Raw genomic sequence first — 25,594 nt, 5'->3', positions numbered from 1 at the left:
ATAATATAAAAAGGGATAGTGTGATTGCAGAAGAAGAATTAGTGCATTTGGTACCTAACTTTTATCCTATCCCAGAAAATGTTAATGGCATCGTCGACATTTTTTTGGAGGTTGAAATTTTTTAATGGTGGTTATGATCAGGGTCGGCGCCAAAGCCAGCACGGCCGCATCTAGAGACAGAATTTAAGGACGGCAAAATCCAGAATTTTAAAAATTTGCCGGGAGGCAGAATTTAGGATCCATAGAGATTGCACAAGATACCAAAAACCACAGCAAATGTAAGCTCACCCCAATCAGTAAATACAATGCAAGAATAGGTGACAACTGGAGCATGAGTTAATGCTATTAATGAGTAGAATGGATTAATTTTATGTTAATTCTTTTTAATAAAAAATACAATATTTTTCTTTAATTGTCTTTACATAAAGTACCTATAACATATTGATCTAATTTAAATATTATTTTAAGATAAATTTTTTCCAGGGTGAGATGGGGTTACAATTCAAAACGTTCCATGAGTCGACCACTACCCAAGAAGAAAAAACCAGGGCTGTGGAGTCACAGTCATGAAGCCGGGCAGATTTTGGGGTAAAAGAAGTCGCAGCTGGAGTCGCTAAAACCAGGTCGACTTCAACTCCAGTTTTTGTTGGACAGTTTGAATTTGAAATGAAATTTAAATGAATTGAAAAAATTAATGACAAGCTGTGTTATTATTTTTACTTATGGACTATATACATTAATAAATAGTGATTTTCTATTTTATTGACATATTAATAAATAAATATAAGGCAGGAGGATGGATGTGATATTTGCCATTAGTGATTAAACTAATTCATTTAGTTACAAATTTCACTGGTAAATTTAAATAAGCAGAAATAGCAGCAAGAACTCCCAAAATTGATGCCATTCTTAGGAAACGAGCAGGAAAAGGAGCAATTATTGATCAAGCAACGTGATGAGGAAGTACATATTTGATGATATAGAGGTTATTAGAATTAAGAACTTTTTTAGAAGACATAGATAACCCTAATGTTTCACTAACAGAAAGACAGTGGAATGACCTTGCAGAATTGGAAACTCTTCTTTCTACACCGTATATAGCCACAAAAAAGTTGCAGTCTGAAGAATTGACAGGAGGCGAGAATGGAAGAATGGGATGTTTGTTTTTTCTGAAATGGATGATTTATTGCAGAAGGAATCATTTCTTCAATGAAGAAAAAAGAAACAAGTTTGCTAGACAATGAGATCTTGCTGGGTTCAATATATGTAGATCTGAAACACTGAATTTTCTTGGATGACGAACAAATTAAAAAGGCAAAGAAAACCATTCATAAACTTTCATTAAGAATTAAATTATTCTCAGAACAATTAGAGAATTTGAATCAGGACAGTCAAACTGCAGACACTGCATCTGAGTTTCTATCATCCTCTTCCAGTGATGAATTAGATTTTGAGAAATATTTTTTGATAATATTGTAAAGGCTAAGGCAAAAAAGCAAATGAAAATAAAGAACCAAGAGCCTTTAGATATAAAAATGAAAAAAATAAAAACAAGACTTCTACACAGCCTTTGAAGAACCAGAGAAATATGATTGCGTTTGTAAGATACCTCTTTTAGAACTTATAAAAAATCTATCCTGAAAAGTTAAAAGAAGTAGCCCTAACAGTAACAGCTCTTCCTCCTACCTTAAGTTAGTGTGGAAAGACTCTTCTCAGCTCTGAAGTTTATCAAATCAAATCTGTGGCTCATTGACAAAGAAGATCTTGTCGAAACTATACTGTTTCTTAGAAATAACTAATGCCAAGTTTCCATTTGATAGTAAATGCTAATTAATATAAATAATTGGCTATGTCATCAATTTCTTTCTGTTGCATGTATTACTTCTTTTATAATAAAAAATAAGCTGTAACCCATGTGCATATGTTTACATCTTTATACATATATAGGCGGCTAAAGTGTGTGCCGCCGATAGTTTATTGTTGCCACTCGGAAAAATGACCGTGGAAATTAACGTTTCCGCAGTTTTTAATTAATATCTCAGCCGATTAAAGTCGTACGAAGATGAGAATGGTATCGATGGATTAGGAGAATTTTTTGGAATCCGAGGATAAGTGTCTCGAATTTCAACTCGGCGCCGTTCCGTAGAAAAATATGATTGCGCTTGCAAGACACCTCTTTTAGAACAAATCGTATCTATGGCCCTCGAACAAAGAAGATCTTGCCGAAGCCATACAGTTTCTTAGAAATAACTAATGCCAGTTTTTCCATTTCATAATAAATGCTAATTAATATAAATAATTTGCTACGCCATCAATTTTTTCTGTAGTATCTATTACTTCTTTTATATTAAAAAAATAAGCTGTAACCCATGTGCATATGTTTATATATATTATATGAGGGAGACGGAGTCGGAGTCAGAGTAAGAGTTTTTAAAATTCCAAGGGTTGGAGTTGGTCATTTTCACTACCGACTCCACAGCCCTGGAAAGAACAAATGTACGAATGCAAATTACAATCTAACAACTTTTCCCTGGAAAATAAGCGACTGGTAGATGTAATTAAGTATGCATCATTGGCACAAAATCGAGTGTCAGCGACGTCAGTGTTACAGAGCAGAACTGTATTTACAGAGCTACACTTAAAGACTGTCTATTCAAATAAACATATTTTGAGAGACAATTATGATTAGAAATAAGTCTTACTTTATACACAACAGTATCTGTAGACAAGCTGCAAATGTAGAAGCGTAGATCAGATGACGGAATTTTGTGAGTAGCGTACTTTCGTAAAACAAAAGCCTAAAAATAAAACAATAACACTTGCAATGAATTTCCCTTTAATACATTTTAGATAAAGCATCTTTGCCCATCATGCAATTAAATACATTTTCAATATTGACATTCATCACTCAGCTTTAACTACACAGCATTTTTTTTTTTTAAATTTTAAAGTCATAAATACTTCAAACTGAAACACATAACATTATATTAAATCTTAAATAATTATCATAAAGTTTAAAAATGGCTAAAATAGTTAAGGTTTAAATTTTGGATTATTACAACAAATTTTCGGGTAACATTTAGTACAATACAAGAACAAGCACTACAATGAAATGTAAAGTTATTAGCCATAAATTGTTTTTAAATAATTAGTCAACACATTTAGTTCTACTACATAGTAGTACTTAACATCATATGAAATTTCACTTGGTTTTACGATTAAAAAATAGTCCCATATTGCCGCTGCTATACTTACGACACAACAGTTAGGAGACAATGATCTTACAGACTTCAAATATTATGCTGTCGATTGATAAGGCCACCACTTAACCCGTTTACCTGGGAAAACCTTGAAGAACAAAATCCAGCTTTCAAAAATGACCCAGCAATTTCTCCCTTGCATATGCCATGACAGCAAGTATTAGAAAATGTGTCAGACAAATAAAACATCCAAGTTCTTGCTGATTTCAATTCTTTAAAAATTATTAGGGGAGGGAATTAATCGTCTGACAGAAAAATTCTGAAAAAATAATTACGAGTTTTTATTTTTGCAATTTTTTTTTTTTTTTTGGGGGGGGGCATATTTTAACAATACATAAGCTTGTTAGCGGTATATATATATAAGCTTGAAAATTATTTCAAAGGCATAAAAAATATATCAATCACTTCATAGTTTAGTTTATGCAAAAAATCCTCTTCGTATATGCTAACAATTATGAAATATCAGGACTACTAAATTAGCATCCACTTAAGTACCATAACATGATTTGTTATGGTTAAATACTGATCATAATCATCATTATGATTAAATATTTATCAAGTATAATGCATTTTTATACATGTGTTATATCTTTCTTGTATATTTTACTTCCGATTTACATTAAATCGTAGCTTCATTTTAAAACTGGAAATATAGAAGCCCTATGGAAGGCAATCAGGAACGAAGTGAAATACGTAAAATAAAATAAATAAATAAACAAATACAAATCTGAAAAATTTCAAATTTTATATTAGGTCTAAAGGCGTGTTTTTTCACTTGCACATACATACAGGTTTCGAGAGCATTTGGTCTAATATTCCTCTGGGCTAAAAATATTTAAAAGCTGCACATCTTGAGAATTTCCGATATACAGTCTCATGAGCTGGAGACAAATTCCTCCCCCCCCCCCGTACAGTGTTACCACTGCTCGCTTTGAACTCGTTGAATTTGTTAATGAAAATTCATCTAAGTTTTACAAAATATGAAATAGACAATAAAACAAATTCCGAATTCGGGCTTCGAGGTGCCCATATTCGGGTGGAGGACTATGTTATTCATAATTTGATGGCTCTAGGTAACGTTGTTTTTTATCATAATGAGAGAAACATATATACATTTATGCCGATTCTTCATTGTTTAATTTCTTTAAATATAATACAGGGCTCTAATAATTGGTGACAACAATTTTAGTGAATTAACGCAAAATGCCAAAACGAAATTAATAGCCCTTCTAGATAAATTGCCCTAGGAATTGTTGTTTTTTCACAGTTCGAGAAACATACATTCATACAGATTCTTCCTTATTTAATTTCCTTAAATATAATACAGAGTGATAATATTTGGTGGCAACAATCTGAAAGGTGAATCGGGCATTTATTGTAAATCATTATAAAACGCAATTTCAAGATTAATGCCCCTTTTGGCTAATAAATAAAGTAATTAAGAATTACTAATTAAATATAAGGTTAAAAATATAAATTAGCATTAATTAACGATAATTAGAAAATGAATGAATTAAATTAAATTAAAACATTCTAAAAATTAAAGGGGTTAAATTAATTATAATAAAGCATAAAACACTGAAGATTAAAAATAAATAAATAAAATTGCTTCCTATTTTAACTTCTTCATTTAAAGCATTCTCGACCCAAAGAATAAAGTCCATTTTTCCATAAAAAATTCAAGTTTTTGCTCGCATTTGCTCCTTCGAGAGAAAATAAGGCATATATTCAGTAGGTAAAGTAATAATAATTTTACTAACTGTCAACAGAAATATTGCACTAGTAACAGAACTTCCAACTCATTTTACGATTCAGTTATATAAAAGCGCCAGAACATATTACTTGGAATTACAATTTCGCTTTTAAAATTAGAAGTACGACAGCCGAGTTCCACTTGAATTCATCCTTGTTTTAAACGTAAAAATTACACAGGCAGTTTCAAAAGCACTAATAATGGCTTCATTTTCCAAAACATGGGTTCATATTTCTAATCGTAAAAATGCTATAAAGAGCATGAAAAATTAAATTAATGTCTTATTAAGTAAACCGCCTCAAAATACAAAAAAATTTAAATGCAATCAACAAAATATTTATTTTTAAAATAAAAGAGAATATTCATGTGGTATTTGTATTTATGAAAACAAATCTGAAAAGCATTTACTGGCATGAAGTCTTTTCCTCGAAAATTTCTGATAGATTATTGGGTGTTCATAGAAAAATTATTTCGATTTTGTGCATTTTAAAACACTAGGTGTTTCTGATGCAATTCCAATCACTGATTTTAAACACCTACTTAATTCTAAATATACATATAAAAGAAGTAAATTTTGTAGGCTGCTCCATTTTTTCCCTCTTATTATTTTCATTAAACTGAGTTGTCTTTTAAATCTTTAAAAATTAATTTCAAACTGTAAGTAAAAAAAAAAAAAAAAAAAAAGCCATCAAAACACATGCGCATAAATGCGTAAAACACATGTGCATAAACCCGATCCAGCACTTCTATCCTAATGCACAGATTTACACTATGACATGATTGAGATGTAAGTTAAAAAAGAAAACATTCTAAAAGTAAAAATTTTAAGTATTCAAGAAAGAATAATGGTGCAGGAATGAATAATCTTGCATCTTTATACTTATTCTTTTTGAAAGAATTAAACGGCCCATCAGCCGTTCCATAATATGATTCTCGTAAAAAAACCCACTACATATTTATTTTTCTGCTTGGACAATGAATTAGCAAATAAAAACAACAATCTGAAATAAAAATGAATTTTCTAATGTCCAATTTTTTTCAAAACTAACGTACTCAGAATGTACATTTCGGACATCCGTTTATCAACAATTAGTGCGTCTTATGTGGTATTAATTCATCTGAACACTAACATCGTCTGAAGAAGAAATTTTCTTAGAGGCAGAATCTATTCTTTTGACGGAGAAAACTGTGGAATTATGAGGTAAATGAACAGTAATAAAGAAACATAAAATGCACTTTAAAAATAGCCATGTCCACAAAGTCCTTTCGGCGACCTTGACTGCTACCCACTAGTAACTTGGTTGCCATGGTTACGAATCGGCAGAGGACGACTTGCCGTTAAATGATACATTAAACGGCTTCACCTAATGCCATGAATAACAAAGCAGGAAAAACTCTTTTACAGCAAAAGCGTATTTATTATGTTCTAATTTCTTAGCTTTAATGATGGCGCTACATGCAAGAGAAGTTATGACTAATAATAGTCACTCTGCATGCTTGATTCAGTTATAAAAAATAGCCCTAATATTTTTATACCAGATTTCTATTTACATAATACAGTTTCTCGAATATACGATTTCAAACAATTTCGCATTTATATTTTTCATTTGACTGCATTGTTTACCCCAGAATTCCTACTAATTTCAGCTAATTAACTTCACTCTAATCACCATTAACAAAATAAAAATTTTCAAGAAAAGAAAAAAAATACGGAATTTGTATAATATGCACAATGATACTCCGCGATTAAACGAAGCCACAAAAAATTGTCGGCTTGATCGAGCAAAGCCAAATGATTGATGCTTAACGGACAGTACTTTGGACTTACTTTGATGCGTAACGAGTAATTCTCAAAACACAGACACGCTGCCAAATAATGAATTAAGTCGCCGAGAATCTTGCTGTTGATTTCAGGCAACTTTTACGTCTGGGAACTGCGTCTCGTAAAAAATAACAAAGACCAGTTTTAATCATGCCAGCCTTTTAATAAATGATGAAACGAAGGAAGTTTAATAACTAAAAAGTCTCCAAATAACATGATTTCTGAGGAATTTAACGCTTGGATGGATACTGATGAAACAACTCAAGTTGCATCACTGACAGATGAAGATATCTGCCTGTCGCCTTGCTGAAAGAAATTTGCAGAAACATCATGAACAGTTAACAAATGAACTTTAGAGTAATAATTCCAGATAATCAACTATTAACGACGTTTTTCCTAAATAAATACTATGGAAGCATATAGTTATATGTTTCTAGTTATATTTATATTAGGTTATTTCATTGATACTTTGAAGGATACCTTTCTCATCACTTAATGTTACCAAAATAGTTGCGGAAAAACGCGATCACACTAAGCGCCGCCTATTACAATTTATCTTTTTATAGCCCCTGTTGGTTGCAATCAATATATCGGAGAAGGATGCTCAGAACAGTGTTGCAGACCGAACCATTATTAGATTTTTGCCATTTTGATTAACGAAGGTTGTCATTCAAAACTTACATATATATGTTATATATGTTATATAAATTTACTTATATATTTTATATAAGAAAATTATCGTTTTATATATTTTTTAAACTTTAAACTTTGATCCATGGTGCCGGACAAAATACACAAATATCAAATAATTCAAAACATTCATATATCATATCGACATTCTTATAAACATTCGCATAGTGGTAGTACAATTTAACTTTTAGGTTTGCGTTGTGAGTAACCTATGCAAAAGGAAATATCAATAACCCCAATTCAATTAAACTCCATGTTTCTTAAAGCATCCGGGCTCAAACAAATGGAGGGACATAACAGACCACAGTAAATTATACACAACATAAATACAAAAATGCAATTAAATTTTAAACACACATTTATTAAATTCTTGACTATTTTATAAAATTAAATAATGGATAACTGATCAGTAATCCTACCACATATTTTTCTAAGCAAATAACACATAATACTACACCAAATTACAGCTTACATTAATTAAGATTAACATTATCAAATTCTACTATATCATAAGTGCAACACTAGTATTTCTCCCATTTCATCTTCTAACTTTAAGTATTTATCATGGTAATTCACTTTAAGAACACTGATAATTTTCACATCGATTAATTAATTTAAGTAATTACTCAGATTTCAACAAACATTAACATGACGACTTTTGCTTGAGTATTAAGGTAATTATTAAAGTAAAACAAATAAAAAAAATCACTCACGGGGTGAAGTCCATACCGCACACTCGGGAATACCTTTGTAAACTGATTAATAACGTGATTTGACAGCTCCACAGATCGTCCAGCGGCCAACGTTTACTCGAGCGCCACATTATTCCTGCTGTCCTTTATTCACAAAATCCTCGTTAATGGAGATAGACATTCCTTGCAAATTTTAAAGATGACTTGGTTGAAACACCACTGAAGCTGTCCTTATAATAAATAAATTCCAGAGCACGGAAGGATGGAAAAATCGACGCAACTGACACAGGCAGAATAAACAGCATCGCACACCTACACGAGTACACCTACACGAGTCTCTTTCGTTCATTAAGCCTCGAAACGCACGAAAAAACGCAGAGCACCTTCGGAACAAAATCTGATTAGGAAGTCAAAGTCGGTAAAAACAGGAATACCGCATCAGGATAACCAAGAGAATCTGCATTACAATTCTTGGAACAAGAGAATCGAAATTTTCTGCTGAGCTCTACGCCTTATGCCAAAGCAAATTCTCGCCAGCTAAACGCCTAGAGAAAATCATACCCGCTGCTCGCTGGTTCACGCGGCTAGCGAGAGCAAGACCCGAAGGGTCAAGCCCCCACTTTTTCTCCTCTTACTATTCTTGAAAATCAGAATCGGAATAATGAACTCTAGCCTGGTGCAAGTACCCAGGAAATCTCGGTTTCTCCGTCTCTGTGAGTTCATAGGCTTTCAAAAATCATAAAATTAAATCTTACCAATCCCGGAATTTTACGTTATCTAAATTGAGAAAATGACACACCCATGACGAATCAAACACCAGAAAATCTGACAATGCAGTCCGAAAAACTTCTGTACACATAACGTGAGAAAAAAAATGGATCCCCCAACTGACAAGCGAAACTAAGCTTTACGAGAATCCAATTACCTAAGCTTAGTACACCCCCCACTGTCTTGAAGTAAGAAAACTGCAACTTTAACAAAGCGACAGGAAGACGATTTTCGTTTCAAACACCATTAGCTAAAAGGCGACAACACACTACCTCTACTGCCTCCACTGTTAGTAAAAGGCTATAAACCAGATGGCTATTGCACCCGTTTCCTGTCGTTGTTACACTACGCTTTCAAGAACTACCAGTTAAAAAAAGGCTTTAACAATTTAAGAATACTTTTTTCCAGATTAAAATATACATGAAGACAAATAAAAAATATTATAATAATAATGACTCGAAACACATATTAATAATTGAAATTCGCGACATAACACTTATGAAGGTTGTCGATCTGTGTCAGATTTATTCAAGACCTAAAAATCAGTTTGTCGAAGAATGCCTCTCTTTCTCTCTCTCTCAATCTAGAATGCATAAGAAAGCAGAAGAGAGTTAAAAAAGAAGCACATGCTCGTCGGCTATTGTTGATGAACTAATTAAGTTCGATCTGAGAAATGCAATAAAAAATCACTAAGGAACATAAAAGAAGTGTGTGGAAACATTCGTTAAAGATCTTGAACTTAAGTACGGTAAGCAACAGGTGGGTTCCCGTCTTTTAATACTTGAGCACAAAAGAAACTACTCGGTAGCAGCCATACAACTTCCACAGCTTTCAAGCTTCTCAAGCTGCTACAATTTTATTAAACAGATGGAGACAAGGTTAGTAATCCGTGATTTTATTAAAAAGATGAAGCCAAGAGTAGTAAAAAGATGGAGACAAAGTTAGTAATCCGTGATTTTATTAAAAAGATGAAGACAATGCTAGTAATCCGCGATTAAATATGGGTATAATTTTAACTCCAAAGTCGGATCACAAAAGTATGCAATGGCAATGTTCAAACTCCTACCACAGCGGAAGGCTAAAAGAACAATTTTAGGTAATCTACCGCAATTGTCTTTTGTTCTAGACTTTCTCATAAAACAAAGAACTATCATAGCTGAACATTATTCAACGATTTTAGAAAAGTGAAGCTAGCGATTCGTTCCATAAAGTGAGTTGACCAGGATTTAATTGTTTCCTTCAGAGCAATGTTTGCGTTCACACTGTTGCTGCTTTCGTAATGAAAATGCCGTGGGAGCTAGAGTAGGTTATAGTTTATACTTAATTTTCATATAGTTTATATTTAATACTATCGGGTATTCCGCTCTTCAGTTCACTTAAAAATATCTGCGAAGGGAAGAATTCAAAATTAATGTGTTAGCTATGCCAATGATTTAAAAATTTCGGAGCGCCTATGGTTCAAAACCATGTACCTCCACATCAGAATTACTAAAAGTGAGCAGAAATAGGAAAAATTTGCATAAGTAATTTACTTGATGCTCAATAGAGGGAGCCACAGGCTCTAGAAAGATTAGGAATAGAATGAGAAATTTAAAATTTAAACATCATTAATTTTTATAAGTTTTTAGGTTTTTATAATTTTTTAATACTTTTATATTTTATACTTTTTTTTGGTTTTTATAAATTTTTATACACGATACAAAACACTAAAGCAAAAAGCAGATAGGAAAGATTTTAAGATTAATAGGCTCATTGACATGTGGCGCGTGTTGGTAGTGCAAATAAAATATGAGAACGCGGTGAAAATATTCATAGGCAGATTAAAATCTGCGGGAGATGTGATTCTAAGCGAACAGATTGATAACTTCGCTTGAAGATCTTGCTAGATGATGTATGGTGAAGAATAAGCAATTATATGGCAGCTCGGCGAGGAGACGTCCTTCCTTCATGGCGCGGGAGCTGGTAATGATGTTGAGATACTTTGATATGCCTGTTTCAGCAGGAATTATATCCCGCTATTACAGGCACCTCAAATAACCCCGGTTAGAGGAGACATAACATACAGTGCTTCGCAGGAATATCTTGATAAAGGACTGCAGGAAGATTGTGTAGATGTGGCCCAGGCCAGTGTAAATGAAGAAGTCATACTTTGAAACTTCAAAACTTGGCTGGCAGAAGTTAGGAAGGGCGTGTCTTTCCCTTTTGGATGGCGGGTAGATGCCGAACTCTCGGCCAATCACGGCTCTCGGTCTCTTCTGTGAGCTGCGAATAGAAAGGTCGTAGGCAGGCATTTGTTGAAGCGCTCGGTTATCAATCTGTTCAATTTTGAGGAATAAATTTTGACTAAGTTTTTTAATAAGATAATCCACAGGTTTAATGTTAAGGTCCGAATGAATCACATCTGTACGGACGTACCAGGCTGCATTAAGGGCCATACGTAGGGTCTTACTTTGAAAAGATTGAAGTTTCTTCACATGAGTTCTTGCAGCAGTACCCCAGATTGTACATGCATACATGAAGACAGGTCTTATAATTGATGTATAGAGAAGAATTTTGTTTTTAATTGACAGATGGCTCTTGCGAGCTAATAAAAGGTAAAGTTGGGCTCTAGCACCTTTTGCTTTATTGAGAGTATTTTCAATGTGAAGATGCCAGCGTAATTTTGAATCAAGTAGAACTCCTAGGTACTTGTAAGAATTTGACCAGGGAACATAGTCGTCGAAAAACTTTAAATTAATGGAAGGGTACGGGAGGGGGCTACGTTTGAAGATCATAGCAGCACATTTTGCAGCATTAATTTTAATTTTCGAAGTGATGAGCCAGTGCTCAAGGCTGGAGAGATATCTCTGAATGATGTGAACCAAGTTTTCAAGGTGTCTGCTTTAAGCTAGGATGGCCGTATCATCTGCATAAAAATGAGTTAGCTACTGTTATTTTGCAGGAATGGGTCAACAAGAGGTTAAATTACTTTTATTTATCAGGAATTAAAGAAACTCGTTGGGCATTGGAACAAGAATATTGCAATAGCAGGTGACTACACAGAAAAATAGAATATGTTAAGTCTGTACTGTCACAGTACTCAAATTTAACTAGTATATTCCAGTTTATATCTGAACGTTCGTAATACGATTTGCTTTCCTTTAGTGTGTGGAGACATTACGTTAATTGGAAAAGCTGGATATGTGAAAAATGAGAAATGCTTTCGCCGGGAATCGAACTACGGACCTCTGAAATACCGGCTCAGTGTGCTGACCACTACACCACGAAGGCACGCTACGAAAGCGGGAGAAATAATACCTTATAAGTGTGCATGATACTTTCATATGCCTGTTTCAACAGGAATTATATCCCGCTATTACTGGCACCTCAAATAACCCCGGTTAAGGAAGACATAAGATACAGTGCTTCACAGGAATACCTTGATAAGGGACTACAGGAAGATTGTGTAGATGTGGCCCAGGCCAGTGTAAATGAAGAAGTCATACTTTGAAACTTCAATATTGGCTGGCAGAAGTTAGAAGTATTCATGGGGGATTCCGATAAATGTGGGTTGCATACGGCCTTAAATTGATGTCAATTTCTAGGAGCTCGTACTTAAAATTGTCAGAATAATTTACCTCCGCGTTGGTGATGGCTTTCTTGAAAAAATTATTATTTAATTGCGAACGAACCAGGGGGCTCCTGTGACTTTTCGTAAGTAGTTGTTTTGGAAAACCTGCAATTTATTTAATACGGAAGAGGGAACAGAGCGCCATGCAGGGGAGGCATATGTAAGGATGGGTTTTAATATTGATGTAAAAATGTGCTTCATGCGAGCAAGATCCAGTGGTGAGGAGGCGTCAAGAAAGTTTCGCAGCTTCCTAGAGACTCCTATGGCTTTCCCGATGGTCATGGAAATGTGAGGACCCCATGTAAGTGAGCCGTTAAAACGAACTTCCAAGTATGTAGCCTCTCTGACTTTGGGCACCGTTTCATTAAAGAGAGTCAGATCAGCATCAGTGTTTTTTCTTCTATGCCATCCTATCAGTAATAATTTAGATTTTGTGGCATTAATGGACGTCCTCCATTTGCGACACCATTCCTCTATCACGTGTGTGTGGTTTTGTATTCCGATAATGGCATGTCGTGGATTAAGTAAACTAGAAAGAATGGCGGGGTCGTCCGCGTAGCAGGCGGTGATGCAGTTTGTATTTTCATTCATAGGGAAGTCCTTAACATATATAAGATAGAGAATAGGCCCAAGGATGCTTCCCTGGGGGACGCCGGCTTTAATTAATGTGTTTTCAGAATAAACATCGTCCTGCCTGACATAGAAGGATCGATCACTTAGAAAAGAGTGAAGAATCAAAATCGTTTCCCTGGGGAGATCAAGGGAAGCAAGCTTGTAGATAAGTCCGTTATGCCAGACGCGGTCAAAGGCTTTTGCCACGTCCAGCATAAGGAAAGCAGTTGTCTGGTGCTTATGAATAGCTGCGCTTAAAAATTCAACGATTCTGACAAGCTGCATTGTGGTAGACAACCCTTTAGGGAAACCAAACTGCTGGTTTGGAAGCGCTTTTAGGGCTGGCTGTAGTCTTCTGCAGATAATTCTCTCTAGGATCTTTCTCAGTGCAGGAAGCAAGCTGATTGGGCGAAACTCATCCACTCTTGTATTATCTTTTCTGGGTTTGGGAATTAAGATGACAACCGCTTGTTTCCACTCAGCTGGGAAATAGCATAGGTACAGGCAGGCGTTGTAAATGCTACAGAGTTTGTTAATGAAATTACCAGGCACATGTTTAATCATTGAATTAGAGATTTTGTCCTTCCCAGGTGCTTTTCTATTATGAAGTTTAGCTATAATAGAGCTAACTTCTGTGGGAGAGGTAAAAACAGGGAGATTTTTGACACTGGGCTGGTTAATCCAATTATCGACAAACATGTTAATGTAATTAATGAAATTTCGGTCTGAAGGGGTCTCATTTGGAGTGAAATGCTTGGCGACGTGGGTGACAAAGGCTTTAGCTTTGTCTTCGTTGCTGTATTTGTATCCAGTGTCGTCCTGTAGAGGTTTGTTGCTTGTTTTTGTCGACTTCATTAAACGGAGGGACTTCCAGAATTCTCCGTCTTCCGCATTTAATTTTTCAATTTTGTTATTCCAAAGTTTAGTCTGGTGGTAGTCAATTAACCTTTTAATATTGCGATTAAGTTTATTAATTTGCGATTTAATTGCTGGGTCACGTGACTGGGCGAAGATCTTTCGGAGTCTATTTCGTGTTTGGCTAATTAATTTCTTGCGGAAGTTTGAAGTGATGTTTTTTATTAATAATTTCTGTAGTAGAATTTTGCAATGCCATGCAGGTGGTGATGCTTGTGAGAGCCTGGTCGATATCATGGGTATTTTTAAGTTGCTCTGTTTTGGGGAGGTGATTGTTAATTTCAGATTTGAATTTGTCCCAATCAGTAATTTTGTAAGTGGTGTTGGCTTCAGGCCTGCCAATACCAAGGTGTGCCAGAACTGGCACTGATCTGAAGAAGAATCATTGGTTACTTCCGTAGTGATCGGTAAGTTATCAGATGCAAAGAAAAGATCCAATATGTCTGGATACTGTCTTGGGTGAGTAGGCCGGAAAGTAAAATCTTCTGGAGCGTAAATGTAGTATGGGTAATTGAACCGGAAGTTTTGAAGGATATCACCGTTTTTATTTGTTTTGCGGCACCCCCAGCTAACATGTTTAGCATTAAGATCACCTCCGATTATGGTGGGAAAGGGGTTATTTAGCAAATTTTGTAAGTGTTGATCTTGCAGCCTGAGATCTGGAGTGTTGTAAAGGGCGCATAAAAGCATATTTCCCCAATTAGGGATCCGAACGACTACCCTAAGTTCTTCAAACCCGTGAGAATTGTCAGAAGCGTAGAAGCAGGAATCCAAACTCCGCTTAACATAGATTACGGCACCTCCGCCTCTATGTCTGATACTATCGCAGCGATAACTGCGATAGTTAGCAATACTCAGGGAGTGCGCTGGCGTAGCGTGTGTCTCCGTGATTAGTGCAATGTTGATGTTGTAGTGTGTGAGAAAGTCCTGCAGTTCGCTAATTTTGGTGATAATGTTCTGCGCATTCCATGTCATGATCGTCACTGGGGTCATTTTTACTAAGGACCTACGATCCATAATTTATGTTAGTATCGGGCCTCACTGTAGTTTGCTTTTCTGCCATGGCAGTTGTATTGTGTAGAAGCGCTATAAGATCAGCGGGGTTCTTCATGACCTGCTGAGCGTCCGCTACAGCTTTCTGAATTTTTCCCGCGAAAATATCAGATTGAACAGCCTGGGTGTAGGATTTATTGACAATGACCCTTTCATCAAAATCGGGGGCATTGGGTTTCTGCTTTGGGAAGGCCTCAGAACCCCTCCAGTTTCTGGTATGCTTCCCGAGACAGTTACAACATTTCGGCTCAGAATCTTTAGGTTCCGGGCAATCCCGGCTTTCATGAGGGCCTGCACACTTACAGCAGGGAGGCGGGTGGTGACACGCCGCCTGCGCGTGATGGTATCTTTGACATCGAAAGCATTGTGTCGGCCCGCGCCGACCACGATATCTTTCAACTTTAATGTACAAGTACATTAGATATTTCAGATGATATATCTCATTGTTCCTAGGGTTCTTAGAAAGAGTGACCAGAAATAGAGGCATTTTAGCCCTATGTTTTCCTTTGCCCTTCATCAGTTGTTCCACTTTGAGAGCAGTGAAATCTTTTTCTCGGAGTTTCTCCTGAATGTCCGTGGGTTTCGCATCAATGGGAAGATTTCTTATCACAACTTTGAGGTTCTTCTCTTCAGGGAGAAGGAACGAGTGATAAGAAAGTTCTTTTTTGTCGAAAAGTGCAGTCATGCTTCGAAAGGTATCCGAATTTTTTGTGTGTATCTCAGAGTTGCCTTCACCTTTCTTTTTCATGGTGAAATCGGTCAGTTGTTCCTTTTCAAGCAGTTCAGTGAAAGATTTCCAGTTGTACTTGCATTCTCGAATGCTAATCGGCGACATTTTCGCCGTCCTGTGCGGGAAAGTGAACTGACCCTCAGTTCGGGTTGCTCCAGTCTGAATTTCACGAGCATCACTATCCATTGGCCCAGCCGGGCACGTGACCTCATCCAAGATGTTGATTGACCGAGCTACGTTTTCTGCCAAAGACATACTCGCGTGAGCTGACTTTTCAGTAGCCCAATAGATGGTGCCACATTATCATAACTACTGGCAGCAACCTCGTGTGTTCGAGTGTTAGGGCCATCCACACTGATTGGTTGATGAAAGGCAGTGTCGATCACGGCAGACGAATCGCGTGTTTCTTCTTCTTGAGCGGCAGGATTCAGAAGTTTCTCTTCCTGAGGAACAGGATTCACAGATTTTTCTTTACCTTTTGGGTTTGTACTCGAGTACGGCGTTTCCCGTGCGTTCGCCTAGTTTTCCGGACAGACTTCTTAATTTCTGTGTAATTTCCATCATCCGAACTGTCCATGTCCAGTGGAGTTCCTTCTTCAGCAAAGGAAATTCTGTTAGCGACTGGAATATTGAATTCAATGGTGGGACTGAGCGGGCGTTTACTGCTAGTCCGCGTTTTATGCACTATCATAGATTCCGCAGCCAAGTTTGTCATAGATTGTCCAGGTTTCGGTTGGTTCCTAGCAGGTATATTTTCCTTAACGTCAGTGTTTTCAGATCCTTGGAGAGTCATTTTGTGGAGTGTGGCTCTGAAACCGCGCGAAGTACTCATAGTTCCATACTCTCCTTATCAGTGAGTGGCTTGTCATCAGGTCTCACTTCGTACTCCATGATTAGCACTCCGAGAAAGTCAAAGAGCTTTTCAATCATTGTTCAATAGGTAAAGAGCAGAGGTCGTAGAAACAACAGACACGTGGCCGCGCTGTTAGGTTCGCTAGGCCTTTTTACGGTGCTCGTAGCCGGGTGCAAAGCACCAACCTACTATTAGCCCCTAACAGCAAAAGGAAGTACGCAAAATCAAGTGCAGGGAAAATCAGAGCGGGGGGGCTGAAGCTCCTTCACGCTCCGAGTTGAACTCAGAATCACGCCCAAGGTCGTTCTTTCAGCAGTGAGGAGAAAAGCGTCCGTCTAACTCGAAAGTCAGGGGTGAACTGATGATGATAAGTGTGCAAATCAAAAATGATCCTTAAATATAAAAGCGTCCGTCTAACTCGAAAGTCAGGGGTGAAATGATGATGATAAGTGTGCAAATCAAAAATGATCCTTAAATATACTTTCTTACTTTCTAGCGACAGCCTATCCACTGGGGCAGTTAGCATATCGGCCAGATAGCCCCGCTGACGGAACTAACTTGCTCCACATAACACACTTTGGTGCATATTGTGCTCAAGATGAGTGCTGGGGGCGGCGCAAAGAAATGCTGGCGAGACGATAGTGCAGTAATGGAAGAAGGGTGCATTGCGGGTGAGGAGAACAATTTCTAGTTACACAATTTACACAGTTATGGATAGGTGGTTACAATAGGCATCCACAACGTGAACAATAAACGAGTACAATACAATTAACATACTAACTGATAATACAGTGAAAATAATATCTAAAGTAAGGCAAAATACTAAATAGCAATACTAGTAAAATAATACATAATAATAATAATAATAATAATAATAATAATAATAAATTGGAAGTTTTCAGATTTTACATTATGCCCAGAGGGACATTTTTTAAGGTTCCGTGTGTTACCTTTATTTATTAAATTTCATGCTCTTTGCCTTTAAACCACAAAATTCAATTCAACAGCAATATCGCAAAATAATTTTAAAATAAGTATAACTTTAGAATTTCTGTTACACAATCTCACGCACTGGAGATAAAAATTTTTTTTTTCGTACAGTGTTGCCATTGCTCGCTTTGAAATCGTCGAATGTTAATCAGAAATTCGTTAAAGTGTTACAAAATAAGAAATCGATAATAAAACAAATTCCAAATTAGGGCTTCTAGATGCTCACATTCGGTGGAAGAATACGTTATTTAAAATTTGATTGCTTTAGATACCGTTGTTTTGTCACAATGCGAAAAACATACATACATTTATGCAGATTCTTCATTAAATTCTTTTACATATAACACAAGGTGACAATATTTGGTGGCAACAATTTGAAAAGTGATTCGCCGTTTATAGTGAATCGACGCAAAATGCCAAAAAGAAATTAATAGCCCTTATGGGCTAATAATAATAATAAAGCAAAAGAGTGAAAATAGTACATAAAATAAGGCAAAATACATAAGTCAAGGTTTACAGTTCAATGAAAAAAAAAAAAAAAAAGCTAACTTAAGCTTAAATAAATTAATTACAAGTACAGAACATACGAGGGCTGTGCTGGTGACGAGGACGCCCTGTCTATTCTAAGACTAGTCAAAGCTTTTTCGAAACTGTATCATATATCTGAAAATAAATTCCGCATTATGTCATCTTTAACTTCTGCATTGCGTATAGTTAGTTCTTAGTCAAAGAAAATATTTACTATAAATATCGCTGTGATCCAACTACGCTTTCTCTTTCCTACACTAGCTTCTACGCGCCGCTGTATTGTCCACTGTTTAGAGATGGCTGAGTTTTAAAATTGTACCTATAATTCTGCGTGAAGCAAATAATGTGTCTCCAAAAATGCTTTATCCAATAATAAAATAATGTTGAATTCGGCCACGTTTGTCTGCAAACCTATCTACACGGCTCTGTCAGTCTGTGTGCTAAGTTTGGGAATCAACAAGTCATCTACACCGTTGAGTCATTAATATATGTAATAATAACACACCAGTATTTGAATAGTGGACGATATCTTTTAGAATGGTAAATATGTAGATACTATTTTACAGAAATCCAACTGAGGAATAAATGCTCCATTGAGGTTAGTAGCATAGTCCAATCCTGCATAACTAATAAATGTAATATTAGCACAATTTTGAAAGCATTGATGTAAGAACACCGAAATGTGGAAACGTAGAAATACTGATAGCACAGACACTTGGTGCTTAGAGCGTCCATCGGTTTTGAAGAAAAATAGACAATCGAGCCGGAATTAAATTCGGTTTAATCCTAGTATCCGATGCACAAGAGATTTGGCTACTTTTGGCGAATTTATGATAAGCAATAAACGGGACATATACGATGAGTAGTTAAACGGGTCATTTTGGTGTTGGTGATAATTTTCAAAATCGCGCCAAGGCTGCACCGTATACTAGAATTTTACCTTAAATTTCATATTTATTTAAATTCAGATCTGTGGCCACAATTCATCTGGCACTCCAATGGTGCCTATTTCCATAGAGCGTCCATCCGTTTTGAAGAAAACTAAACAGTCGAGCCGGAATTAAATTCCATATTCATTTAAATTCAGATTTGTGGCCACAATTCAACTGGCACTCCAATCGTGCCTATTTCCAGAACAATTTTGATACTATAGGCGAATATAGATGATTACAGCAGCGTCTTAACAGGAAGAATGCTTAAGCGAAAAAGAGAGAGTGTGTCGCAGTACCAAAGAAAGTTCTTTGGCAGTACTTCAGAGGAAGAAGGGAGGGAGTAAAAAGAGTTCCAGTTTTAAGTTTTGGTTTACAATTTACTTTGATTGGGCAAGAGATATCTGCAGTAAACGTTACGTAAGATCGCATGATTAATTTAAATGACGCAGTTTTAGACTTACAGAGCTATTTTTAGGACAGAGAGATGAAGTTCCCAAATGAAATAAAAAACAAAAGAGGTTATAGTGAATTAAATTTAGAAGTTCGCTTTCATATTTTTTATCTTATACACACACACACACACACACACACACACACACACACATATATATATATATATACATATAATCTTAAATGTATTAAAGAGAAGAAGGTAAGTAAATCAATACTTACTTCTCTGCGGAATGTATCTGGGTCCATAGAAGGTCCTACGACGAAAACCTGCCTCATAAGGGGTTCAGTAGATTTGGCGACAAATCCCAGGATTGAACTTTCTACTGGGACATCTCTCCAACAAAGAACCTAAAAGCAAAAATTGCACGAATCTGTCATTTAAATCCAAGAACTAATGCATTAAAACTATTAAAGGTTTTTATAAAAAAATTTGAAGGAAAAACAAGATTTCATATTTTTAATAAAAAAAGACTTTAAAATTATCTTTTTGTTAAAAACAGAGGCAAAAATCTCGAATCACTTGCGCCCAAACAGAACGGTTTGCTGGCGGATTTGCGAAATGACAGTACAGGTTATAAACCGAAGTTTACAAAATAAATTCATTACGCTCAAATAAGTGACTGGAACAGCCACTTAACAATCTCAAAACATTTAATACTACGAGGAATCCTATATTATGTCATTATTATTATTATGGCATTTATTATAGCAAGAATTTGAATAACCAAGAGATTTAAGATTATAATGATTTGGATTCCAGATTTACATCATTTTCATTATCGTTAATAAGGATATTGAGTAACGGCCCGGAAAATCTACAAATAGAGCTAAATAATTTACATTGTGGCATAGATTTGAAGATACAGATCTGATTAACCTTTCTCCATACTTGTCAAAAGATAAATACCCTCAAATAGGAGTTCTATGATAATAATTAAAAATTAGTTAGTTTAAGAAAAAAGAACTAGGCTGATTCCATGATCAGTAATTCGCGATAAAGATAGTTTCTAATAATTTTCTTCTAGGGTTACAAACTTTATTGAAATCGAAACATCAAAGATGTAGCTGGAATCTCTAAGAAGAAATAAAGAAGTTTATAATTATTTACATAAAAATATTTGTATGTTTTCTGTATGCATCAAAGAAAAACTTAATAAATAAAACACAGATAATAGCTTGTCATTATTTATTCTCAAGTTTTGTTCCAATTCGAAAGTTCTGCCATTTATTTATTTTAAGTAAGTTATTTATAGTGGTTAATTTAACACATCAGAATTATTTGAAATAAATATCATTCTAAAAATTTAAATGTTTAGCTACTGATACGTCTGGATTACAGAATTACATACATTTTTGCAGGTCTAAACCAGAAAATAAATAGTACCTGCAAAACATTTCTCTTGGTTACGCTTGGTAATTCAAACGTCTTGATAGCTAAATATTAAATTCTAAGAGACAATCATTTATTTCAAATAATTCTAAAATGTTCAATTAACTACTAACTAATTTACTTAAACTACAAATAGGAAACTCTCCAAGTGAAACAAAAATCGAGAATAAATAACGACAACGTATTCTCATTTTTTATTTGCTAAAAATTAAAGCATACAAAAAAAAAAGAAAAAAAAAGAAAAAAAAAGAAAAGAAAGAAAGAAAGAAAGACGCATATATTTTACCGTAAATAATTAATTACAAATATTTTTGTTTCTTACAACAATTTTCAGTCACAACATCTCATGGCGTTTCGATTTTGATAAAGTTTGTAACCTTGAAGAAAAATGAATAGAAACTACACCTTTAACACGAATTGCAGAAGCTAATCGGTCAGTCTGGTTCTTTTTTACGACAAGTTTTAACATCGGAAAAACTGCTCACATATAAATATATATTCCCATACAAAGCGGTTATTCTTGCAGAAAAAATTCATAATCGAGGGGTATATTTATCTTTTGAAAACTACCAAAAAATGTTATTCAAATCTGTAATTCTAAATATTTGAATAAGATACATATCTTAGCTTTGAATAAGATTTAAATTTTTGTTTTATTTGTGTGCAAATTAATTAGCTCCATTTGTAGCTTTTCTGGAGCGTTACTCATGTTCGTTTTTAATAAAAATGAAAATAATGAAAAATTGGACTCAAAATCATTAAAAGCTTAGACCATTTTTCAAATTCTTGTCATAATAATTAATGTAATAATAATGTCAATTAATCTGCGGGATATGTATTCGCGGGCCGTGTAAAATTGTTCGAGGGCAGATGTGGCCCGCTGGCGACAAGTTTGTCCTTTCTTACTACATGAGCCCTGACCCAGAAGGGGGCCCCAAACTTCATGTTAGTGAGAGCCGCAATCATATTTACATCATTTTAAAAGTAGTGAAATAGATTTCAGATGGAATGAAATGTATGATTCTACTCAACCATTTAATGACAATTTGTCTTCAGCACATGATTATGCGTCGAAGATAACACAAATTTTTGTGGTGTCTGTTTTCTTACAGCTTGATGTGGTAAAAAGGGCTCTAACTTGTTGTGTTTGCCTAGGAATGTGGAATAGACTGTGGATCTATGTCATTAGTGGCCTTCATGTCAGTAAGAGTTGAAATTCAGGAAGGTTCGACAGCCGCAACTAGATTTTCCAAAACCCCTTTTTACATCATTTTAAAAGTGTGACGATACGTCGAAGACAAAAGAAGTTGCGTGGTGTCTTTGCTTTCTGTAATTAGAGCTTGTGCGATAAAAATTTCCCTTTTCCATTTTTTAAATACTCCGATTCTTCCCCGATTTCTTCTTGTGAGTGTTTATATGTTACGACTTTATGATACTCGCGGGACGACGGATTCTTCTTAAATCTGGGCCGTAGCGACTCAAATCTTTTTACTGCCAGCTCAAATATTGTCAAGAAATTTTCTTATATGAGCGCCGTATATCTGTTATCCTCAAATTCAGATTTTCGAAATTTTCTAATAGTAGCATAATCTTTTAAGTTGTGATTATCATCAGATTTGTTAAAAATTCCCGAAGTTTCCAACTGCATGAATTTCTCATCAATTCGGTCGTCGAATCAACTTCTAAACTAATTTTAATCTGTAACAGATTTCCAAGTGATATTTCGTGTTTTTGATGCATTAACTGCATTTTTTGTTTCGCTCCACCCCAACTTAGTTTTTACCGCTACTAATGATTTAGGAATTCGGCAGACTCTTCTTGCAAAGCATCCATCTGCTTATTCGTAAAGCATCCATCTGTTTATTCGTAAAGCATCCATCTGTTTATTCGTAAAGCATCCATCTGTTTATTCGTAAAGCATCCACAAGCATCCATCCGTTTATTCGTAAAGCATCCACAAGCATCCATCGGTTTATTCGTAAAGCATCCACATTTAATTTTTTAAGATTTTCTTTACAAAATTGTTTGATAGAATCACTACAATATTTTCATTTTATTCCTTTTTTATGATTTTATGTTTTTGAATAACATTATTATGTTTCTTAACTAACAAGAAATAAAATAACTACGTTTGGACATTGATCCGTTTAAGTTTGCTAATATCTTTGTAAAAAGAAATGAAATAAATCCATTACTTTTATTTAGACAGTGAGAAGTTTTAGTTTAACACATTTCATACATATACTTTATTTCCACAGGAGCTGCGCTATGGCCACCCTGCTGAATACTAGCTTCGAAATCAGTCCGTGAAATGGAGTTTGTGTGATTGAGTTACAACGAATATACGTTGTTCTGCAATATATGCTTGTTATAAGTTGTAAAGTTGCGCGCTTCCAACTTGCACGCAACAAAGTGGTGACTGCTGAGAACTGGAAATAGACCAAAGTCTTGAGAAGGGTTTAAATCCCTTTTTATTCAACTTACAAATGCGTGCTCTTGACGCTCACAAACTACGCCGACCCGGCGGTAAAATAAAAATAAGAAACTAAGAAAAGAATAGTAACAAGTGACTAACTACGAGGCTCTCTAAACGTAACTAACCTGACCGCGTTCTAAAATACCTCTGATACTTTAGCAAACTTCTGAATATTACGTTGAAAGATTAACAAACTGCCGAGGCAAGCACACAGGCCGAAACGCGTGGTTCTTCGATTTCTAACTAGCCACCTCCACGCTCGTGAAGTAAGAAAAGCACCCTTTCGAACTCGTTTCCTTTCTATTTAACTCAGAATACTTCCGCTGATAATTTGAATCCTTGCGCGTTCTACTAAAATTTACATACTCTGGCATTGGCAATTCCAGGGGAAAGTAAGGCTTGACAGGAAAGATAGTTTAAACTTAAAATAAATGTTAGTTAAAATAAATATAAACCCTACAAAGTAGCTGCAGTTATTTTATCGCAAAAATATTTTGAAACAAATATGGCATTAATTAGCAGTTGAAGCAAATAGTCAGGCATTAAGTAATTGGCAATCAGGAAATTATATATGTGTTACCGCTAAAGTGGGGAAATCAGTTATTCTGCAGTAATCTAGCTAATCTGCAGAGTAACTAGTTTGATTCGTTAAAGTGCGGAAAATTTTTTCATTTCTCAAATTACCTAGGTAATCTGAAAATTACCTAGACAGTCTGCACACTGCCTTCTAGGCCATTGGTTTGATTGTATTAACTTGATTTTTGTTACATATTGAAAAATAAATAAATAACATACTTAAGACACAATAACACGCCGAATAAATACTAATTCAGAAGTCAAACAACGCTGGTTTTTGTTGTTTGACTTCTGAATTAGTAAATAACATACTGTCAATTTAAGCGTACAAAAATGTTGCTGTCGTTCCAGCAAAGATCTTATTTTGAGTTTAACGAGCGCCTAGTAGGCAAGGTGCAGATTTGCGAATGCCTAGTAGGTAATGTGCAAAGTGGAGGGAGACGGAAAGGATATGAGAGAAACTTTTGAGCTTTAACGATGCGGAGGCCGTTAGTGTGCACAGTATCTGGGTAAAACGTGAAAAACTCTTCATTCTGCACTTTAAAGGAGCAAATCAGTTTAATCTATATATTAGTTAGGTAATGTGCACATTAACGACTTTCGAGCTTTAGTGGTAAAGTGTTAACATTAAGTGGTAACATGTGGTAACATTAAGTGGCAACATTTAGGGATAACATTGAACTCTTAAGGCTCCCCCTCCCGCTCTTTCCTTTCTTTCTCATCTCCCGAAATTGGGAGCATGGCCAAATATAATAACTCTCCGAAAAGTTAGCTTTAGAAAGTTATTAAGCTCTTGAAAAGAGGTGTATCTATTTTCATTCTACGAATTTCTGTACTAGGGGAATGATTTTGCGGCTATTCGCGGGAAATGTTTGTTGCAAGCTTTATATTTAAACCATCCAGTACAAAAAATGCACATCGACATCTCCAATAATAATTTCTTTAATTACATGAGTTTAAAAGCTTCACATGACGTTAATTTACGAAGGAACAATATACTGAATTTTTTTTTCAACTGTTTGAAATAGTTAATTTTGAACAAATCGTACACAATATTTCCTGCGTAATTTTCCCCCTTTTTTTATGAATTTTTTGTCCGCAAATCGAGAAGGGAAAATTTTGCGAATAATTTAATTTTCAAAAGACGCAGTTACAGTGAGAACATAACAAATAATGAATAATCGTGAATAACTATCATAATATTAACTTTTTTAAATATTTTACACTCCAATACGATTACATAGTAATATTAAGTGCAGTGTCTAATAAGACATCTTCATTTCTTCTCTGCAACTCGAAACTCGCCCGTTCTTATTGCTGTCTCTTCTGGTTTTAGGGCAAATAATCCATAAATAAATAATTAGAGAAGGTGAATGTGCAGATGACTCAGCAAAGTTGAAAACTAAATATCAGTTCATGTTTGCTTCGCTGTGATTCGTCAGTTCTCGCATTATGCTGGCTTAAAATTCAACAGTTTCGAAGGGAAAGGGT

General features: G+C 35.3%; 1 protein-coding gene across 4 annotated transcripts in view; it reads right to left on the bottom strand.

The window, feature by feature from the left end:
• Positions 1–25,594, bottom strand: part of LOC118187991 (uncharacterized) — a 275,888-nt gene that overhangs the window by 96,874 nt on the left and 153,420 nt on the right. For all 4 annotated transcript variants that reach the window (XM_085814595.1, XM_085814593.1, XM_085814594.1 and 1 more), the window contains exons 5-6: positions 19,881–20,009; positions 2,703–2,798 (exon numbers count right to left, since the gene is read on the bottom strand). In XM_085814595.1, coding sequence (XP_085670721.1) covers positions 2,703–2,798; positions 19,881–20,009 — 225 coding nt within the window. The remainder of the gene's footprint in view (positions 1–2,702; positions 2,799–19,880; positions 20,010–25,594) is intronic.

Source organism: Stegodyphus dumicola, chromosome 4 (genome assembly GCF_044657685.1).
Source record: "Stegodyphus dumicola isolate Sdum_Otavi_A_Nest chromosome 4, ASM4465768v1".
NCBI lineage: Eukaryota > Metazoa > Arthropoda > Arachnida > Araneae > Eresidae > Stegodyphus > Stegodyphus dumicola.
The sequence above is the reverse complement of the archived record's forward strand: the minus strand, read 5'-3'. Positions and strand labels throughout refer to the sequence as shown.